General features: G+C 38.7%; 1 protein-coding gene across 1 annotated transcript in view; it reads right to left on the minus strand.

The window, feature by feature from the left end:
- Positions 1 to 13,206: 13,206 nt before the first annotated feature.
- LOC137975804 (diphosphoinositol polyphosphate phosphohydrolase 1-like) overlaps positions 13,207 to 15,346 on the minus strand; it is a 46,158-nt gene continuing 44,018 nt past the window's right edge. The window contains exons 3-5 of the mRNA XM_068822998.1: positions 14,902 to 14,946; positions 13,936 to 14,017; positions 13,207 to 13,331 (exon numbers count right to left, since the gene is read on the minus strand). Of these exons, the coding sequence (XP_068679099.1) occupies positions 13,222 to 13,331; positions 13,936 to 14,017; positions 14,902 to 14,946 (237 nt within the window). The 3' untranslated portion in view covers positions 13,207 to 13,221. The remainder of the gene's footprint in view (positions 13,332 to 13,935; positions 14,018 to 14,901; positions 14,947 to 15,346) is intronic.

Genomic DNA, 15,346 nt, shown 5'->3' on the forward strand with positions numbered 1-15,346 from the left:
CTTTAACAATTTGAGAGTCAAAGTGTTTTTGGTCTTCACTTGGATTTATTCCATATTGTTCGCTTGTCTTTCGCTGGCAGTTTCCTATCGTGTGTTCGTTCTCCTTTATTGTCATGTTCATTTAACACTACCTTTAATTATTCTTCCTGTGGTTTACTGGAAAACATACACTGCTCTCCGTTTTCATAATCGAAATACAGTAGGAAATTTATCTGTTACTCGAACTAACCAGAGTACCTGTATTCGCAGAAACAGCGAGCGGAAATTGTTGTCAGGCATTCTGTTGGTTCTTGTCTTATTTTACCTAACCTCCATGCCTTATTATATCAATGTAAACATGTCTGCTATTAGACTTTCTCTCTCAGGGACGCGAAATTTTCGCGTTTGTTTTGCGTTGTCAAGGACGATCGTTTTAGTAAACTGTGTTTTCAATCCGTTCATTTATGCTTGGAGAATTCCTAAATACAGGCGAGCGTTTAAAGCAGTTTTTGGTCGATGTGACTGCTGTAGAAGGCTAAACACGGTACGGACTGTCCCGGATCAAAGATCTCGACAGTTGATCGGAACAGAAGTAGTATTGCCAACACTGATATCTTGAAAGCTTTGTACATTAATTAAGACTTTGAGGACACCTAACTCCATTCCAGGCTTCCGTCTTACAAGTTGACTCAAACAAGTTCAACATTGTAGAGGAGATGTCTTATTAGAACGATTAACTCTATAGCTGTTTCTCGCAACGGCATTGTCATAGTACCATAAGAAACACTTGTAATTGCTTGACGAGATGTACTCACTGATGTGACGTGAGAGGTTGCCATAGCAACAAAAAAATCTGTGTTAAAACACCCTATATTTTGGCTTTAAACGCTTATATCTCGAAAACAATATCGGCGACCCATATGTTTCATGTCTAGAAAGTAATTATATCAGGCTGAGATAAAAGATATAAGAGATAAAAAGAGATAAAAATTCTTTGGGACGGCTTTAGAGCCACCTTAACATTTTCCAGTTGTGAAGGCAGCTATGAATCCGCCGCCCTAAAAGCTTTGGGAAGAGTTTTTTTTAATCTTAGCCTAATTATCACTTTGCAGCAATAAAAATAGGGCTTCACAGAGCAATAAGATTCCTTCATGTCTTGTTTTCTCTCGGTAATTAACGTGATATTATTTGAATCTGGTATTGACGTTGCCATGACTATTGATTACCTTGCGGTTTCTTCAATCGGTCCAAAAATTCGTCTTTTTTCAGCCAATCAGGGCCGGCTACACTATCCGCTGCAAATTCTGTCAGATTGACTCGTTTGATTGTTTTAAATTATTGGTATCTGTGAAAGTTAGTAAATCTTCTATGTCTTTCTTTTCCTAGCTGTGTAATGACGCCAAGTCTCGGCGGAAGGCTTCCACGCGATTAAAATACTTGTACCATCAATCACTACGAACACAGCGGCAACTTGACGAGCAACACGATCGAATCAATTGTCATGCGTTAGTCATAATACCACCACGGTGGCATGAGGTCGAGTCATTCGTACGAAAATCTCTCAACGCAGGATAGCATCAAGCCTGAGATCGAGAGCAACCGCAAGAATAGTATGGTTGATAACAATTTACGTGCTTTATGGTACACTTAAATAACCCTACCAGCTTAAAGTACATACCAATAGTATGCCCTTCTCCTTCGTCGAAGCGCAATAAACTGATGAATCATCTGCTAGGTCTCCTTTGTCGTAAAAAAGCACTACAGCGTTGCTGAATTTTGTTGCATCGTATGTGTTTAAACCTGCCTTGAAATTTCCCTTACTTTCCTTTGGAAGTGCTAATTGTTTGTAAAAAAAAAGATAGTTTTTCCCTTGGCCTTCCGCATCTGTGTTTTATTTACCTTTCACAGTTCTTTAGTATCCACCTTGTGCGAAGCTTGTAGGTGAGTGCACGAGGAGTTTGAAACCAGCAATGGCGCTGTTAACTTTCTAAAGGACGTGTTTGAAAGCAGAAAGTGGAGAAGAAAAATTAGCAACATGGAGCTCTTTGACGTCTTAGAGAAAAGCTTGAATGCAGTCGCACTATTTTCTCCGTCGCTGCGCATGTTCGGTAGAATTGGCAACTACGGAGGGTTATATTTACCCACGCAGTGACAATGAACATTGCGGAGCTTGTTCTCAGCTCTCCCTGCTTGTTATTTTCACTCTAATATGGAGCATCACTGTCGTAGAAAAAATGAAGAAAAGACATAAAATTACTCTTTCCTCAATTCGATTTAATAACGAGAATAAGAGCCTCTTCTGAATGACAAGGCTTAAAAATTAACTAGAGGAAAAAACTTCTTTGCGTTTTCCTGAGGTTTTCTTCATTGGAAACTTTAATTTTAATAACATTATTGAAACTAAGCGGGAATCTTTCGCTCATATCTGGCTGGCACCGTTGGTAGTGTTCGGAAGGTTTAGGTTCAGATCGTGGATGAAGTACGAAAGAGTCTTCGAAAGAGGTAGATATTAGAGGTGGAGAGGCAAATTAAGGAAATTTGGTTTTATCAAACGAGCTGATAGAGCAGTTTTCAATTGAGTGCTGTAAAACAAATACCAAAGTAATTACTTCGACCAATCACAGCCGATGCAAACAGCGCAACGAACAAATCCGAATTCGTAGCAATTCCGAGTAACTTACTCAAAGCGCGGGAAAAATCGCGTGTGCAAGTCGAGATTGGTTTTGGTTTTTCTTCTCATTGGTTGATAAACTGTCGCGAGATTTTTAAACCAATCACTAAGCGTAGCAATTGCAATCGCGAAATTACTTTCGACAGTCATTTCAAAACTGCTCTATGGGTCACAAAGTATCATTTCGAAGGTGCTGCGACATGGACTATGTTGGTTTCACAAGACGGCACGTACCAACGCATTAACGAACACGCAAGCTCAAGATTTTCGATTGGGAAACGCTTACAACAACATCGGGTCGAGAAACCAACCATCAAGGCTAATTTTTCGGTCCTCAAAAAGTGCCGGAATACGAAATGTTGTTTATCCATGAGCTAATAAAAAAAAACTATCACTAAACGTGGAATCAGACATCAATTCGCGCCTAGCTGTTCCCTTTCTTTCAAAAAACGTACTTATCAAAGGATTTAAAAATAAAGTGGAAGCCAATTTAACCAATCGGATTGTAAATTTGATCACATGACCTAAATTACCCACTCATAGAGCTAGGATTTTTGCTACCTTATCGGGATGCAGATTTCTTCTTCTGAGAATTATCGTTCGCCTTAATCCTTCGATCTGATTGGCTGAGTTTGCTTCCCACCTTATAAAAACTAAAACCCTCAAAATATCTTGGTGCATAATTCGCCTTTTGAGAATGTGTTAAAATAGCGTTTGTTGATTACCTTTTGAGGATCGAAGCTTGATAACGTTTTTCTGATCGATCTGGTTGTACTTCTTCATTTCCTCATTTGTATGGAGCATTTTCTGGAAGCCACAATCTTTTCGTTTCTAATTAAGTGAACAAAAACTGAAATAAGTAAGCAAAACGTTGTGTGATTTATTTTCTTTCTATTAGACTCTGCAAGGCATCGAATTAGCTTTGTTATATTTTACTAAAACGGTCCTTTACATTGAGCCCATCAAGACAGTGGACATGGTTTGCCAATAATAATCTGCTTTCCTATTCCATTCTAGTAACGGAGAAAGTCTATTTAATTAAGTTTGAAAATTTTAGATAACACTCTGCGTACTTAACAAATCACCTAAATGTAAGATTAATAAAGAAATACATGAATAGGTTTTAAAAATGCATTCTTTTACATACATATTTATATCGGCAAGCCTGGAAGCGAAGCTCCTCAATTAATATTTATTTATGTTTCAGTTAAATTTTTGTAAGTAGTCTGCTTTCCATACGGCCAGTCCGGCCTGCTCATTACTAAAAATAAGATTATTTTCCCTTGCTCTTTTTACCGTTTTTCGTCACCATTATTCAGCTTGTTTTTTCGTGTTCGTGCTTGATCTTTCTTATGCTACTAATCACTATAATTCAGGCTCTTTTCTTACTCTCTGTCCCTTTGTGTGTCACTGATATTTCGCCTGTTTTCTTGTGCTTACCTGTGGCCTGCTTGCTGTTTTTCTTTCTTTCTTTCTTGTTTCTTTGTTGTACAAGATATGAAAAAAAAAACCTTGGTTTCCTTTGAATTTTTTTGTTTGTTTACTCGATGTCAAATGCAGAAAAATATGCATTAATGTTATGCAGAAATGCAATACGCCCATCAAGCAACTGCCCGCCAAAAATACGCGGGTTCCAGCAAATGCAAATCTCCCGCCAAAAAAACGTGTTCCAGCAGTGCGACATTTCGCTTACTGACTTACATGAGCAGTTGAACGAAGGGAAGAACGATCGTACGATGACTTAATAACCAAAACCAAAATTTCTCAAATCGATGGGTTACCAACCTATTTTAGCATTTTGAACCAAAAGGTCTGAACTCTGCATTAACGTCTAGACTTCCGAGATCACATTTTATTGAATTAACAACCGCTGTATTTCGGACTAGCTGTATTTTTTGGACTAGCTGTGACAAGGAGAATCTAGGTCGTGTATTGAAGTTGCAAAAACGAGCGGCCAGGGTAATTTCTGATGCTGACAATTAGGCGTCTAGTGTCAAGCTGTTCAATAGACTTCAGTGGCTTCCTTTTTATGAGGAATCGAAATAGCTAAATGCTGTGTTGCGTAAAAACGTATCAAGGGTGAAGTACCCTTATATACTGAAGGCTCTTTAATACTCAATAGTCAGCAACACAATCGTGCTACAAGATATATTAACACTGATTTTATTTGTCCAAGATTTCATCGTGTAACTGAAGGCGGTAGATCATTCGCAGTTACTACTTGTCAACTGTGGAACAGCTTAAGTCTATAACTCAGGGATTCTGTATCATTAGAGTCTTTTAAGAACAATTTTAGAAACAATCTTTTTTTATCTACAACGGAAACTTCACCATTTTATAGTTTAACATTTGATTCATTATTGGCTCTCAAGCCATGTTTTATTTTTATTTACAATTCGTCTTCTTATCAGATGGATATTCTTAGTTTTATTGATAGTCATGTTAGAATTTAACGTACATTGTGTTTTTAGCTTTCACAATTCTATCTACACTTTCTATTATAAGAATTTTTAGATAGAGGGCCACAAGTTCATTAGTTACCTCAACTATTCCGTGCCAGCTTCTTTAAATAACGTGTAAATAAAATAAAATAAATAAACAATACCCCTAGCAGACCTTACTGCCTCTCAGTTCAATAGCGATACTTTTCGTGACGTCATTTATTGTTATTAGTATGCCAACCAGAACCTAATTAGCTGTTGAAACAATGACTTCTTTTGTTCCGTGGTTTGCATTTGAATATCAAAAGAATGTGACGTCAAAACAAAAAATATCGCTATCTCTTATCAGGAATAGTAGGCGTAATATACAGAACCTGAACTTGCCCTCCCCCAAAGGGTCCCAAAGAAATGAGCTCACGTAAACATGCCTGTTTATCGATATTTCAACGTTTTTCTTATTTGTTTTCTTTGAATTTCATTCGCACAAATCCTGTAGCTTTTGTCATGAACAGACCAGTAGCTGGGACCAATTTATCGTTTCACCAGTCAAGGCACAAAGTGAAAGAAAAACGAATAGTTCGGCGAGAACCACGGTGATTGTACGGAAGCGTTATAGACTAGATGATAAATGATGAATAATTTTGTGAATTATTTGCAATTCAAATAGAATATCAACATAACCTCTGGTAACCGATATTTCGACATATTAAAATTCAGTCCTAAACAAAAGGCATCATCTCGAGGCTCTGGGTAATAAACTCATATAAATCGTTATTTTTATTTCCCCAGAGCGTCGAGATGATGCCTTTTGTTTAGGACTGAATTTTAATATATCGAAATAAGTCTATTGTATAAATATTTTTAGCATAACTTGCTTAGTGCTTGCATTTGTTTTGACTTGAAAAAAGTGAATGTAACTGCACTTCTCTCACGATCTTTTATTTTCATTTTTTCGAAAAACCCCGCCGGTCGAAAAGGCCCAAAATTATTTCATTAAGTTCTGAAGGGTGTTGCCTCCTGTTGCATTGCCGTAAATGGTTAAATAATTAAAGACTTTAACTATACTTATTTTTTCCTGTTTTAATATTTGTCTGGTCAATAATTAAGGGAAACTTTACATTAGCATGTGAGTTTGTTCACAAAGGGCATCCTGTTATTTACAAATTGACTTCCGGCAAAAGGTAAAAGAAGTTGTTAAACTTAGTTAAATCTCCCAATTTTAAGCCTTTTAGCTTTGATAACGAGCCAGTCATTAGCCATCAAAATATGATAAATTATTGGGTGGCAAAGGCCTTAATCTTCCTATACATTCTTTGTAAAATTTCGAATTTTTTTCGAAGCATCATTGCTCAGGGATTATATCTGCTATATCGGGTTCAGATTTTCTGAGATAGCTCATTGATTATGCGATGCACTTTTCAATAGGCCATTTCCCAGTTCATGTCTACCTCCTCTTCAAAGCGAGTCTAAGTGCGAAGGTTTTGTGATGGTAATTAGTTCTACTTTACATAAGAATGAAAACTAATTTTCACAACAAAACTTCGCACTTAGCCTCGCTTTGAAGAGGAGCCAGGCAAGAACTCGGAAATGGCCTGTTTTGAGTACTTTAGACTATTCTGGGCTGATTGATCAAAAAACGTTAGCCCTGTGCTAATGAGGCAGAAATGTAAACAATAATTTCCCTATAATGAAGCTAGAAAGCGAGCAAATGAGGGCCCTCTCATGTATTTTTCTCAGGGTGCATTACTCAGACGCCCCTCAGCTTGCAGGGCTGGAGCCCATTCGGGCCCACCAGGAGAGCTTATATATTAACAGAACAGCGATTTCAATCTATTCTAGTAGTCCTTTATTCTTAAAAGACTTTTAGCCTCCAACCAGCCCCCTCAAGTAATAGTCCGTACGAGTTAAGAAAGCAGAGGGGGTTGGCTCAGCCGAGTGTTAATTAAGACCCTAAGATTTGGAAAATCTTTAATATTAAGAGCTCGAAAGAATAATTTCATTGACTAAAAGAACTTTTAAGAAGATAAAAATTACTTTTTAATTGTAGTCGCATATTTGATTTTATTGTAAAGAGGCACAATTCAGTTTTTACTATAATGTTTCTTCCTCACCCCATTAAAACGTAATCCCCTTTATAAAACATACATATTATTCTCCTTTGGGGTTTAAATAGAAACAGGGTTTAACTCAATTCAGACTACTCTTCGCCCAACCCTTTAATTCTTTCGTTGGAAACAGGTATTTTTGGGCAGGTTTGACATAAGTGAATAGTGCTTAGAATCAATTGGGAAGAAAAATGGTGCATAGGGCGAGTGCAAAAGAAAGAGCCACTCTAATCGAGGAGGGGAGTAATAATTTAGTTCTGTGAGCATACAAAAATAAAGTTAAAAGTCCTTTTCTACGAGGGTAACACGTGACAGTGAACTAGAGTTGTTGATAAAGTGGTGGTCCTCGGTCCTCGTTTCTCTGAAAAAAAATCGGAAAGACCTTTCCCCTCGTCTAAAAAGTTGGTCTGGATTTCTAAAACCGTTTTAAAGACAGGAAATAGTGAATTAATTGCCATATATTTATGCTTTGGACTCAAACCATTTTAAGCCTTCTTGTCATTTAGATCGATTGGGGAGCCTGTATGTTACGTAGTTAAATGCGCATGCGTAAAATGAACATTACCGGAGTGAGGCTAAAACAGCACACTAGTAAAGACCTTTTGTGTTTGTAAACTAGACAAAAGACCATTTTAAATGAAATGGCCTGACTGCACACATATTAAACACATTAAACAGAATGAATAATCCCACAACTGAGCGACAATCAACATGTGACACTATAAATAGGTCAACTGAACAAGACTAAGGACGGGTTGGGTGAAAGCTCGCTTAAGGGGCCACATACGAGGAACTCACGTTCCTGCCAATGCCCCTGGGAAGGTCTGAGACAAAGGCCCTAGCATTTCTAGATGGATATTCTCTGAAAAGGGAAGTGGATCACCAGAAACAGGCTTGATGAGTCACATTAGGTAGACGACTCTATACTGCCTCGTCGGTGTGGAGGATGCCAGTGACTGTGTCATAGTTGGAAAGGTTCCACGGCCAGCTTTAGTCAGTTCAATTAGCGAGGTAGCGCTCTCAGTGCTATAACTCAATTCAGACTACTCTTCGCCCAACCCTTTTTAATGTTTTCTTGGGGAAAAGGATGTTTTTCAGTATACTTTAGGAAATAGTCCTTAGCACCAGACATTTTTGTGGGCGAGTTGGACATAAGAGGATAGTGCTTGGAATCAGTTTAGGAAGAAAAATGGTGCAATGCGCGGGTACGAAAAAGAAGAACCACGCTAATCGAAGAGACGAGTAATAATGTAGGTCCGTGAGCGTACAAGATGGTGATCTGAAAAACATGAGCTGCGAAGGAGAGAACAGGAACTAACAGCTACTTTTAATAACGAGAGCCCCTCCTTACATGTACTCAGTTTTACAAATAGCGGAATGGTATCACGTAACAGGTAATTAACAGAATGTGGAGCGTTTCAATTGAGTATTTACAGTTTTAAGCCACATTTCACTCTTTCATCACTAATATAAGTTTGAAAAGAATCGCTGCATAAGGAGGTTTTCACTTTTTACATGGAGATGGGACAGATTTATACAGAGTAGTAGAATCGGTAGGCCTTTTTGTTAATGTCCACCTGGACCATTGCATGCACAGGGTCTGATTTCAAATGTTAATTGATAACTTTGCTAAAATAGAACTGTTGACAGGTACCGTGAGAAAGCCGCGTGATATCCCAGGATTTGTGAACCGAAAGTCATTATCTTTTGCAGCCACCTGAAATTAGGACATAAACTTAAGTTACGGTAAGGCACCTAAGAAAGCGAAAACCCACATCATTGAAACAAGGAAAGATGAAAGTGGCTTAATGTCTGTTAGACCTTGCTGTTTGTTTCTTGCAAAAAAAAAACGGAAAGACGTTTCCCCTTTTCTGAAACCCTGGTCTATCTTCTAAAACCGTTTCAAAGACAACAAAAACTGAATTAATTGCCAAATTTTTATGCATTGGACTCAAGCCCATTTAAGCTTTGTTGTCATTTCGAGCCATGGGGGAGTCTGTATTTTGCGTAGTTAAATGCGCATGCGTAAAATTAACATTACCGGAGTCACCAGAGTGAGGCTAAAACAGCACACTAGTAAAGACCTTTTGTGTTTGTAAACTAGACGAAAGACCATTTTAAATGAAATGGCTTGACTTCACCCATATTAAACATATTAACCAGAATGAAAAATCCCACAAATGAGCGACAATCAACATGTGACACTATAAATAGGTCAACTGGACAAGACTAAGGACGGGTTGGGTGAAAGCTCGCTAGAGGCGCCACATACGAGGAACTCACGTTCCTGCCAATGCCCCTGGGAAGGTCTGAGACAAAGGCCCTAGCATTTCTAGATGGATATTCTCTGAAAAGGGAAGTGGATCACCAGAAACAGGCTTGATGAGTCACAATAGGTAGACGACTCTATACTGCCTCGTCGGTGTGGAGGATGCCAGTGACTGTGTCATAGTTGGAAAGGTTCCACGGCCAGCTTAGTCAGTTCAATTAGCGAGGTAGCGCCTTCAGTGCTATAACTCAATTCAGACTACTCTTCGCCCAACCCTTTTTAATGTTTTCTTTGGGAAAAGGATGTTTTTCAGTATACTTTAGGAAATAGTCCTTAGCACCAGACATTTTTGTGGGCGAGTTGGACATAAGAGGATAGTGCTTGGAATCAGTTTAGGAAGAAAAATGGTGCAATGCGCGGGTACGAAAAAGAAGAACCACGCTAATCGAAAAGACGAGTAATAATGTAGGTCCGTGAGCGTACAAGATGGTGATCTGAAAAACATGAGCTGCGAAGGAGAGAACAGGAACTAACAGCTACTTTTAATAACGAGAGCCCCTCCTTACATGTACTCAGTTTTACAAATAGCGGAATGGTATCACGTAACAGGTAATTAACAGAATGTGGAGCGTTTCAATTGAGTATTTACAGTTTTAAGCCACATTTCACTCTTTCATCACTAATATAAGTTTGAAAAGAATCGCTGCATAAGGAGGTTTTCACTTTTTACATGGAGATGGGACAGATTTATACAGAGTAGTAGAATCGGTAGGCCTTTTTGTTAATGTCCACCTGGACCATTGCATGCACAGGGTCTGATTTCAAATGTTAATTGATAACTTTGCTAAAATAGGACTGTTGACAGGTACCGTGAGAAAGCCGCGTGAAATCCCAGGATTTGTGAACCGAAAGTCATTATCTTTTGCAGCCACCTGAAATTAGGACATAAACTTAAGTTACGGTAAGGCACCTAAGAAAGCGAAAACCAACATCATTGAAACAAGGGAAGATGAAAGTGGCTTAATGTCTGTTAGACCTTGCTGTTTGTTTCTTGCAAAAAAAAACGGAAAGACGTTTCCCCTTTTCTGAAACCCTGGTCTATCTTCTAAAACTGTTTCAAAGACAACAAAAACTGAATTAATTGCCAAATTTTTATGCATTGGACTCAAGCCCATTTAAGCTTTGTTGTCATTTCGAGCCATGGGGGAGTCTGTATTTTGCGTAGTTAAATGCGCATGCGTAAAATTAACATTACCGGAGTCACCGGAGTGAGGCTAAAACAGCACACTAGTAAAGACCTTTTGTGTTTGTAAACTAGACGAAAGACCATTTTAAATGAAATGGCTTGACTTCACCCATATTAAACATATTAACCAGAATGAAAAATCCCACAAATGAGCGACAATCAACATGTGACACTATAAATAGGTCAACTGGACAAGACTAAGGACGGGTTGGGTGAAAGCTCGCTTAAGGGGCCACATACGAGGAACTCACGTTCCTGCCAATGCCCCTGGGAAGGTCTGAGACAAAGGCCCAAGCATTTCTAGATGGATATTCTCTGAAAAGGGAAGTGGATCACCAGAAACCGCCTGGGTGAGTCACAATAGGCAGACGACTCTATACTGCCTCGTCGGTGTGGAGGATGCCAGTGACTGTGCCATAGTTGGAAAGGTTCCACGGCCAGCTTAGTCAGTTCAATTAGCGAGATAGCGCTCTCAGTGCTATAACTCAATTCAGACTACTCTTCGCCCAACCCTTTTTAATGTTTTCTTTGGGAAAAGGATGTTTTTCAGGTATACTTTAGGAAATAGTCCTTAGCACCAGACATTTTTGTGGGCGAGTTGGACAAAAGAGGATAGTGCTTGGAATCAGTTTAGGAAGAAAAATGGTGCAATGCGCGGGTAAGAAAAGGAACAACCACGCTAATCGAAGAGACGAGTAATAAAGTAGGTCCGTGAGCTTACGAGATGGTGATCTGAAAAACATGAGCTGCGAAGGAGAGAACAGGAACTAACAGCTACTTTTAATAACGAGAGCCCCTCCTTACATGTACTCAGTTTTACAAATAGCGGAATGGTATCACGTAACAGGTAATTAACAGAATGTGGAGCGTTTCAATTGAGTATTTACAGTTTTAAGCCACATTTCACTCTTTCATCACTAATATAAGTTTGAAAAGAATCGCTGCATAAGGAGGTTTTCACTTGCGAACTTTTTACATGGAGATGGGACAGACTTATACAGAGTAGTAGAATCGGTAGGCGTTTTTGTTAATGTCCACCTGGACCATTGCATGCACAGGGTCTGATTTCAAATGTTAATTGATAACTTTGCTAAAATAGGACTGTTTACATGGACTGTGAGAAAGCCGCGTGAAATCCCAGGATTTGTGAACTGAAAGTCATTATCTTTTGCAACCGCCTGAAATTAGGACATAAACTTAAGTTACGGTAAGGCACCTAAGTAAGCGAAAACCAAAATCATTGAAACAAGGGAAGATGAAAGTGGCTTAATGTCTGTTAGACCTTGCTGTTTGTTTCTCGCAAAAAAAAAAACGGAAAGACCTTTAACCTTCTCTGAAAACCTGGTCTATCCTCTAAAACCGTTTCAAAGGCAACAAAAACTGAATTATTTGCCATATTTTTATGCATTGGACTCAAGCCCTTTCAAGCTTTGTTGTCATTTCGAGCGATGAAGGAGTCTGCATTTTGCGTAGTTAAATGCGCATGCGCAAAATTAACATTAACGGAGTGAGGCTAAAACAGCACACTAGTAAAGACCTTTTGTGTTTGTGAACGAGACGAAAGACCATTCTAAATGGAATGGCTTGACTGCACACATATTAAACATATTAAACAGAATGAATAATCCCACAATTAAGCGACAATCAACATGTGACACTATAAATAGGTCAACTGAACAAGACTAAGGACGGGTTGGGTGAAAGCTCGCTTAAGGGGCCACATACGAGGAACTCACGTTCCTGCCAATGCCCCTGGGAAGGTCTGAGACAAAGGCCCAAGCATTTCTAGATGGATATTCTCTGAAAAGGGAAGTGGATCACCAGATACAGCCTTGATGAGTCACAATAGGCAGACGACTCTATACTACCTCGTCGGTGTGGAGGATGCCAGTGACTGTGTCATAGTTGGAAAGGTTCCACGGCCAGCTTAGTCAGTTCAATTAGCAAGGTAGCGCTCTCAGTGCTATAACTCAATTCAGACTACTCTTCGCCCACCCCCCCTTTTTATCTGGAAAAAATAATTTTCAGATATACCGCACCACAAGACATTTATCGGGTTTGGCATAAGAGAACATTAGTTGGATTTGATTAGGAATAGTAATGGTGCATTGGGCAAGTAAAAAATGAAAGAGCCACATGGTAATCGAGGGATATTAATGTTAGTCCGTGAGCTTAGAAATCCGCGTAATTAAATCAAATCAACTGCAAGAAAGAGAACAGGAACTAAATTAAACACAAGTACTTTTAAAAATGAGGGCCCTTTCAAACATGAATACAATAATTTTACAAATCGCGAAACATTAAGACTTAACCAACCGAGTCTGAAGCGTGTCAATTAACTATTTACAATTTTAAGCTTCATTTGCCTCGTTCTTTGTCAATATAAATTTGAAATAATTAAATTTGGGGGATGTTTCTATTCACTTCTTAATTTGAATTTCAAGAGTGGACAGATTTATACAGTAGGACAGTCTTTTTGTTAATGTCCAACTAGACCATTTCACAGGCTCTCAGTTTGAATGTGAATGGATAACTTTGCTCAGATAAGACTGCTGACAAGGTCTGCGAGAGAGCAAATCCCAGGCTTTGTGGAACGAAATCCAAGCTCTTCTGCGACCACCTGAAAGTAGGACATAAACTTTAGTCACGGCACAGCACCTTGGACACTTGAACAAGGGAGAGGCCCGAGCTGAAACTGACTCAAAATCTTTTAGAGCACTGATGCTGCTCGATTATCAAAAAAAAGAACCTAAAAGCCATTTTCTCTCTTCCAAAAAGCTGAACTGCACTTTTAAAACATTAACAAGAGAAGAAAAAGCAAAAAAATAATGAAATACGAACAACGACCGACAAGTTAGTGGCAGTGTTCGATTAACGAACGTTCCTCGATCAGCTTCTTAGGCTTATTCCAGGCTTTGCACCCCTAAACCAAAAACTGTCAAGGCATGAAACTTGGCAACCATATAATTTCTTAGTTCAAAACGTTATGGGCAGATCGTTCGTTTTAGAAAGAGCCGTTTGCGTACAACAAGTTTTGACGGCGGGACTGTTAAAAAACGTGTTGTGTTTACACTTGGTTGTCATTATAAATGCCGAAAACAACGGACAGTAAAACAGTACGTTCGCAAGGTGTACATACAATGACACTCACCTCATGTTGTCATAAAGGGCGTCTAACACGATTGTAAATAAGCAATGTAATGCTGAGTGATATTGTAACTGACCCTGAGCTGCATCTTGCCACACTTCAAGCTCTTCTTTTACGATCAGAACATAAAGCATTGTTCTTTTTCTGCTTATGTCATCCTTGAATGAAAACAAATGACCATAAACTTGGTTGAATAATAAACAGGAAGTTTCAGTGTGCTAAATGCATAATAATCTTCAGTTTTGAATATGCTATTCATGCGTGACATGTAAATTCGATTCGTAACAAAATTATGGTAACATAGTAAATTCAGTGAAAGCAAAGTGTGCAAAGAATGGTCTTTAATTGAGTAAAAATGGTTAACAACACAGACCAACAGACCCAAAATAAGGCTAGCACTATGTAGCGCCTATCACCTCGTTTAGTGCGGGAATGCGTTACAAATTAATCATCCTTAATTTTGCTTTGCAGTAGAAAAACTGAATTAACGAGCAAGGATTTACAAGTGTAATACTACTAATAATAGAATTAACAACTAATAATTACAGTGAAAATAGTAGAATCATCAATTAAGAATACTAACTAAAATATCTAAATGTACAAAAGTTCTCCGTTCTCTTCGTCCTACAAGCTATCGTGTTCTTAAAAAGATAGTAATTTTGCGAGTTACACCTTAGATAATACTTAGGCTCATTCAAGAGTGGGCTAGGTAACAGATGATGAAAAGGGTGGCCAGGAGACTTTATTTGAGTCTTATATTAGTTACGCAAGTAGTCTCTTCTATTGTCTAAGCTATCTAATTCACCTAAGTGTGAGGCATGCGCTTCAGGGTACATTATGTAGAGTGCCCTTTTTTGAACTCGCGCTATGGCTTGAGAACAGGAAGAGACTAAAGGGGAAACGGCATTGGCCATTCCTCTTTACACAACCGCATAATTGTTGATTATAGCTGCTTGTAAACTTTGCGCACTGTTCAAATTTAATAGTGACTTAATACACTAAGTGCGCCCAAAACTAAAAGCAGTTAGAAGGTAGAACACACCTGAAACATCCCAAGAGGTTGCGCAATACTTCCACGTACCCCAGCCTGCAATAAAGTCAATAACGCTTGATTACCATTTTCTCACTGATAATTGCCTAAAAAAGGTTGAAGTATCCCAATCAATTTGTCTAGGATTGAAGGAGACAATACCTGGCGAGAAAACGCACAGTCTGAGGAAACAACTCCAGGAGGGATACAAGATTAACAGACTCCGCGCCATGACCCCTTATAATAACCACAATTTCACTAGTGGCTTAAGGTCAAGCAGTTTCTTTCCACGTACTCTTACCATCCATTTTACCTAATCAAAGGTCAACACTCAGCAATTAAAAGTGTTTTCGACATCATAATTTAAGTCGTCGCAGGACACCCACTCATACTCAATCCTTGTCAGGTGTCTGTTCGATTAAGACATGCTACCCAGCATAAATTCACCGCTTGAGTA

The sequence above is a fragment of the Montipora foliosa genome, chromosome 11 (assembly GCF_036669935.1).
Source record: "Montipora foliosa isolate CH-2021 chromosome 11, ASM3666993v2, whole genome shotgun sequence".
Classification (NCBI taxonomy): domain Eukaryota; kingdom Metazoa; phylum Cnidaria; class Anthozoa; order Scleractinia; family Acroporidae; genus Montipora; species Montipora foliosa.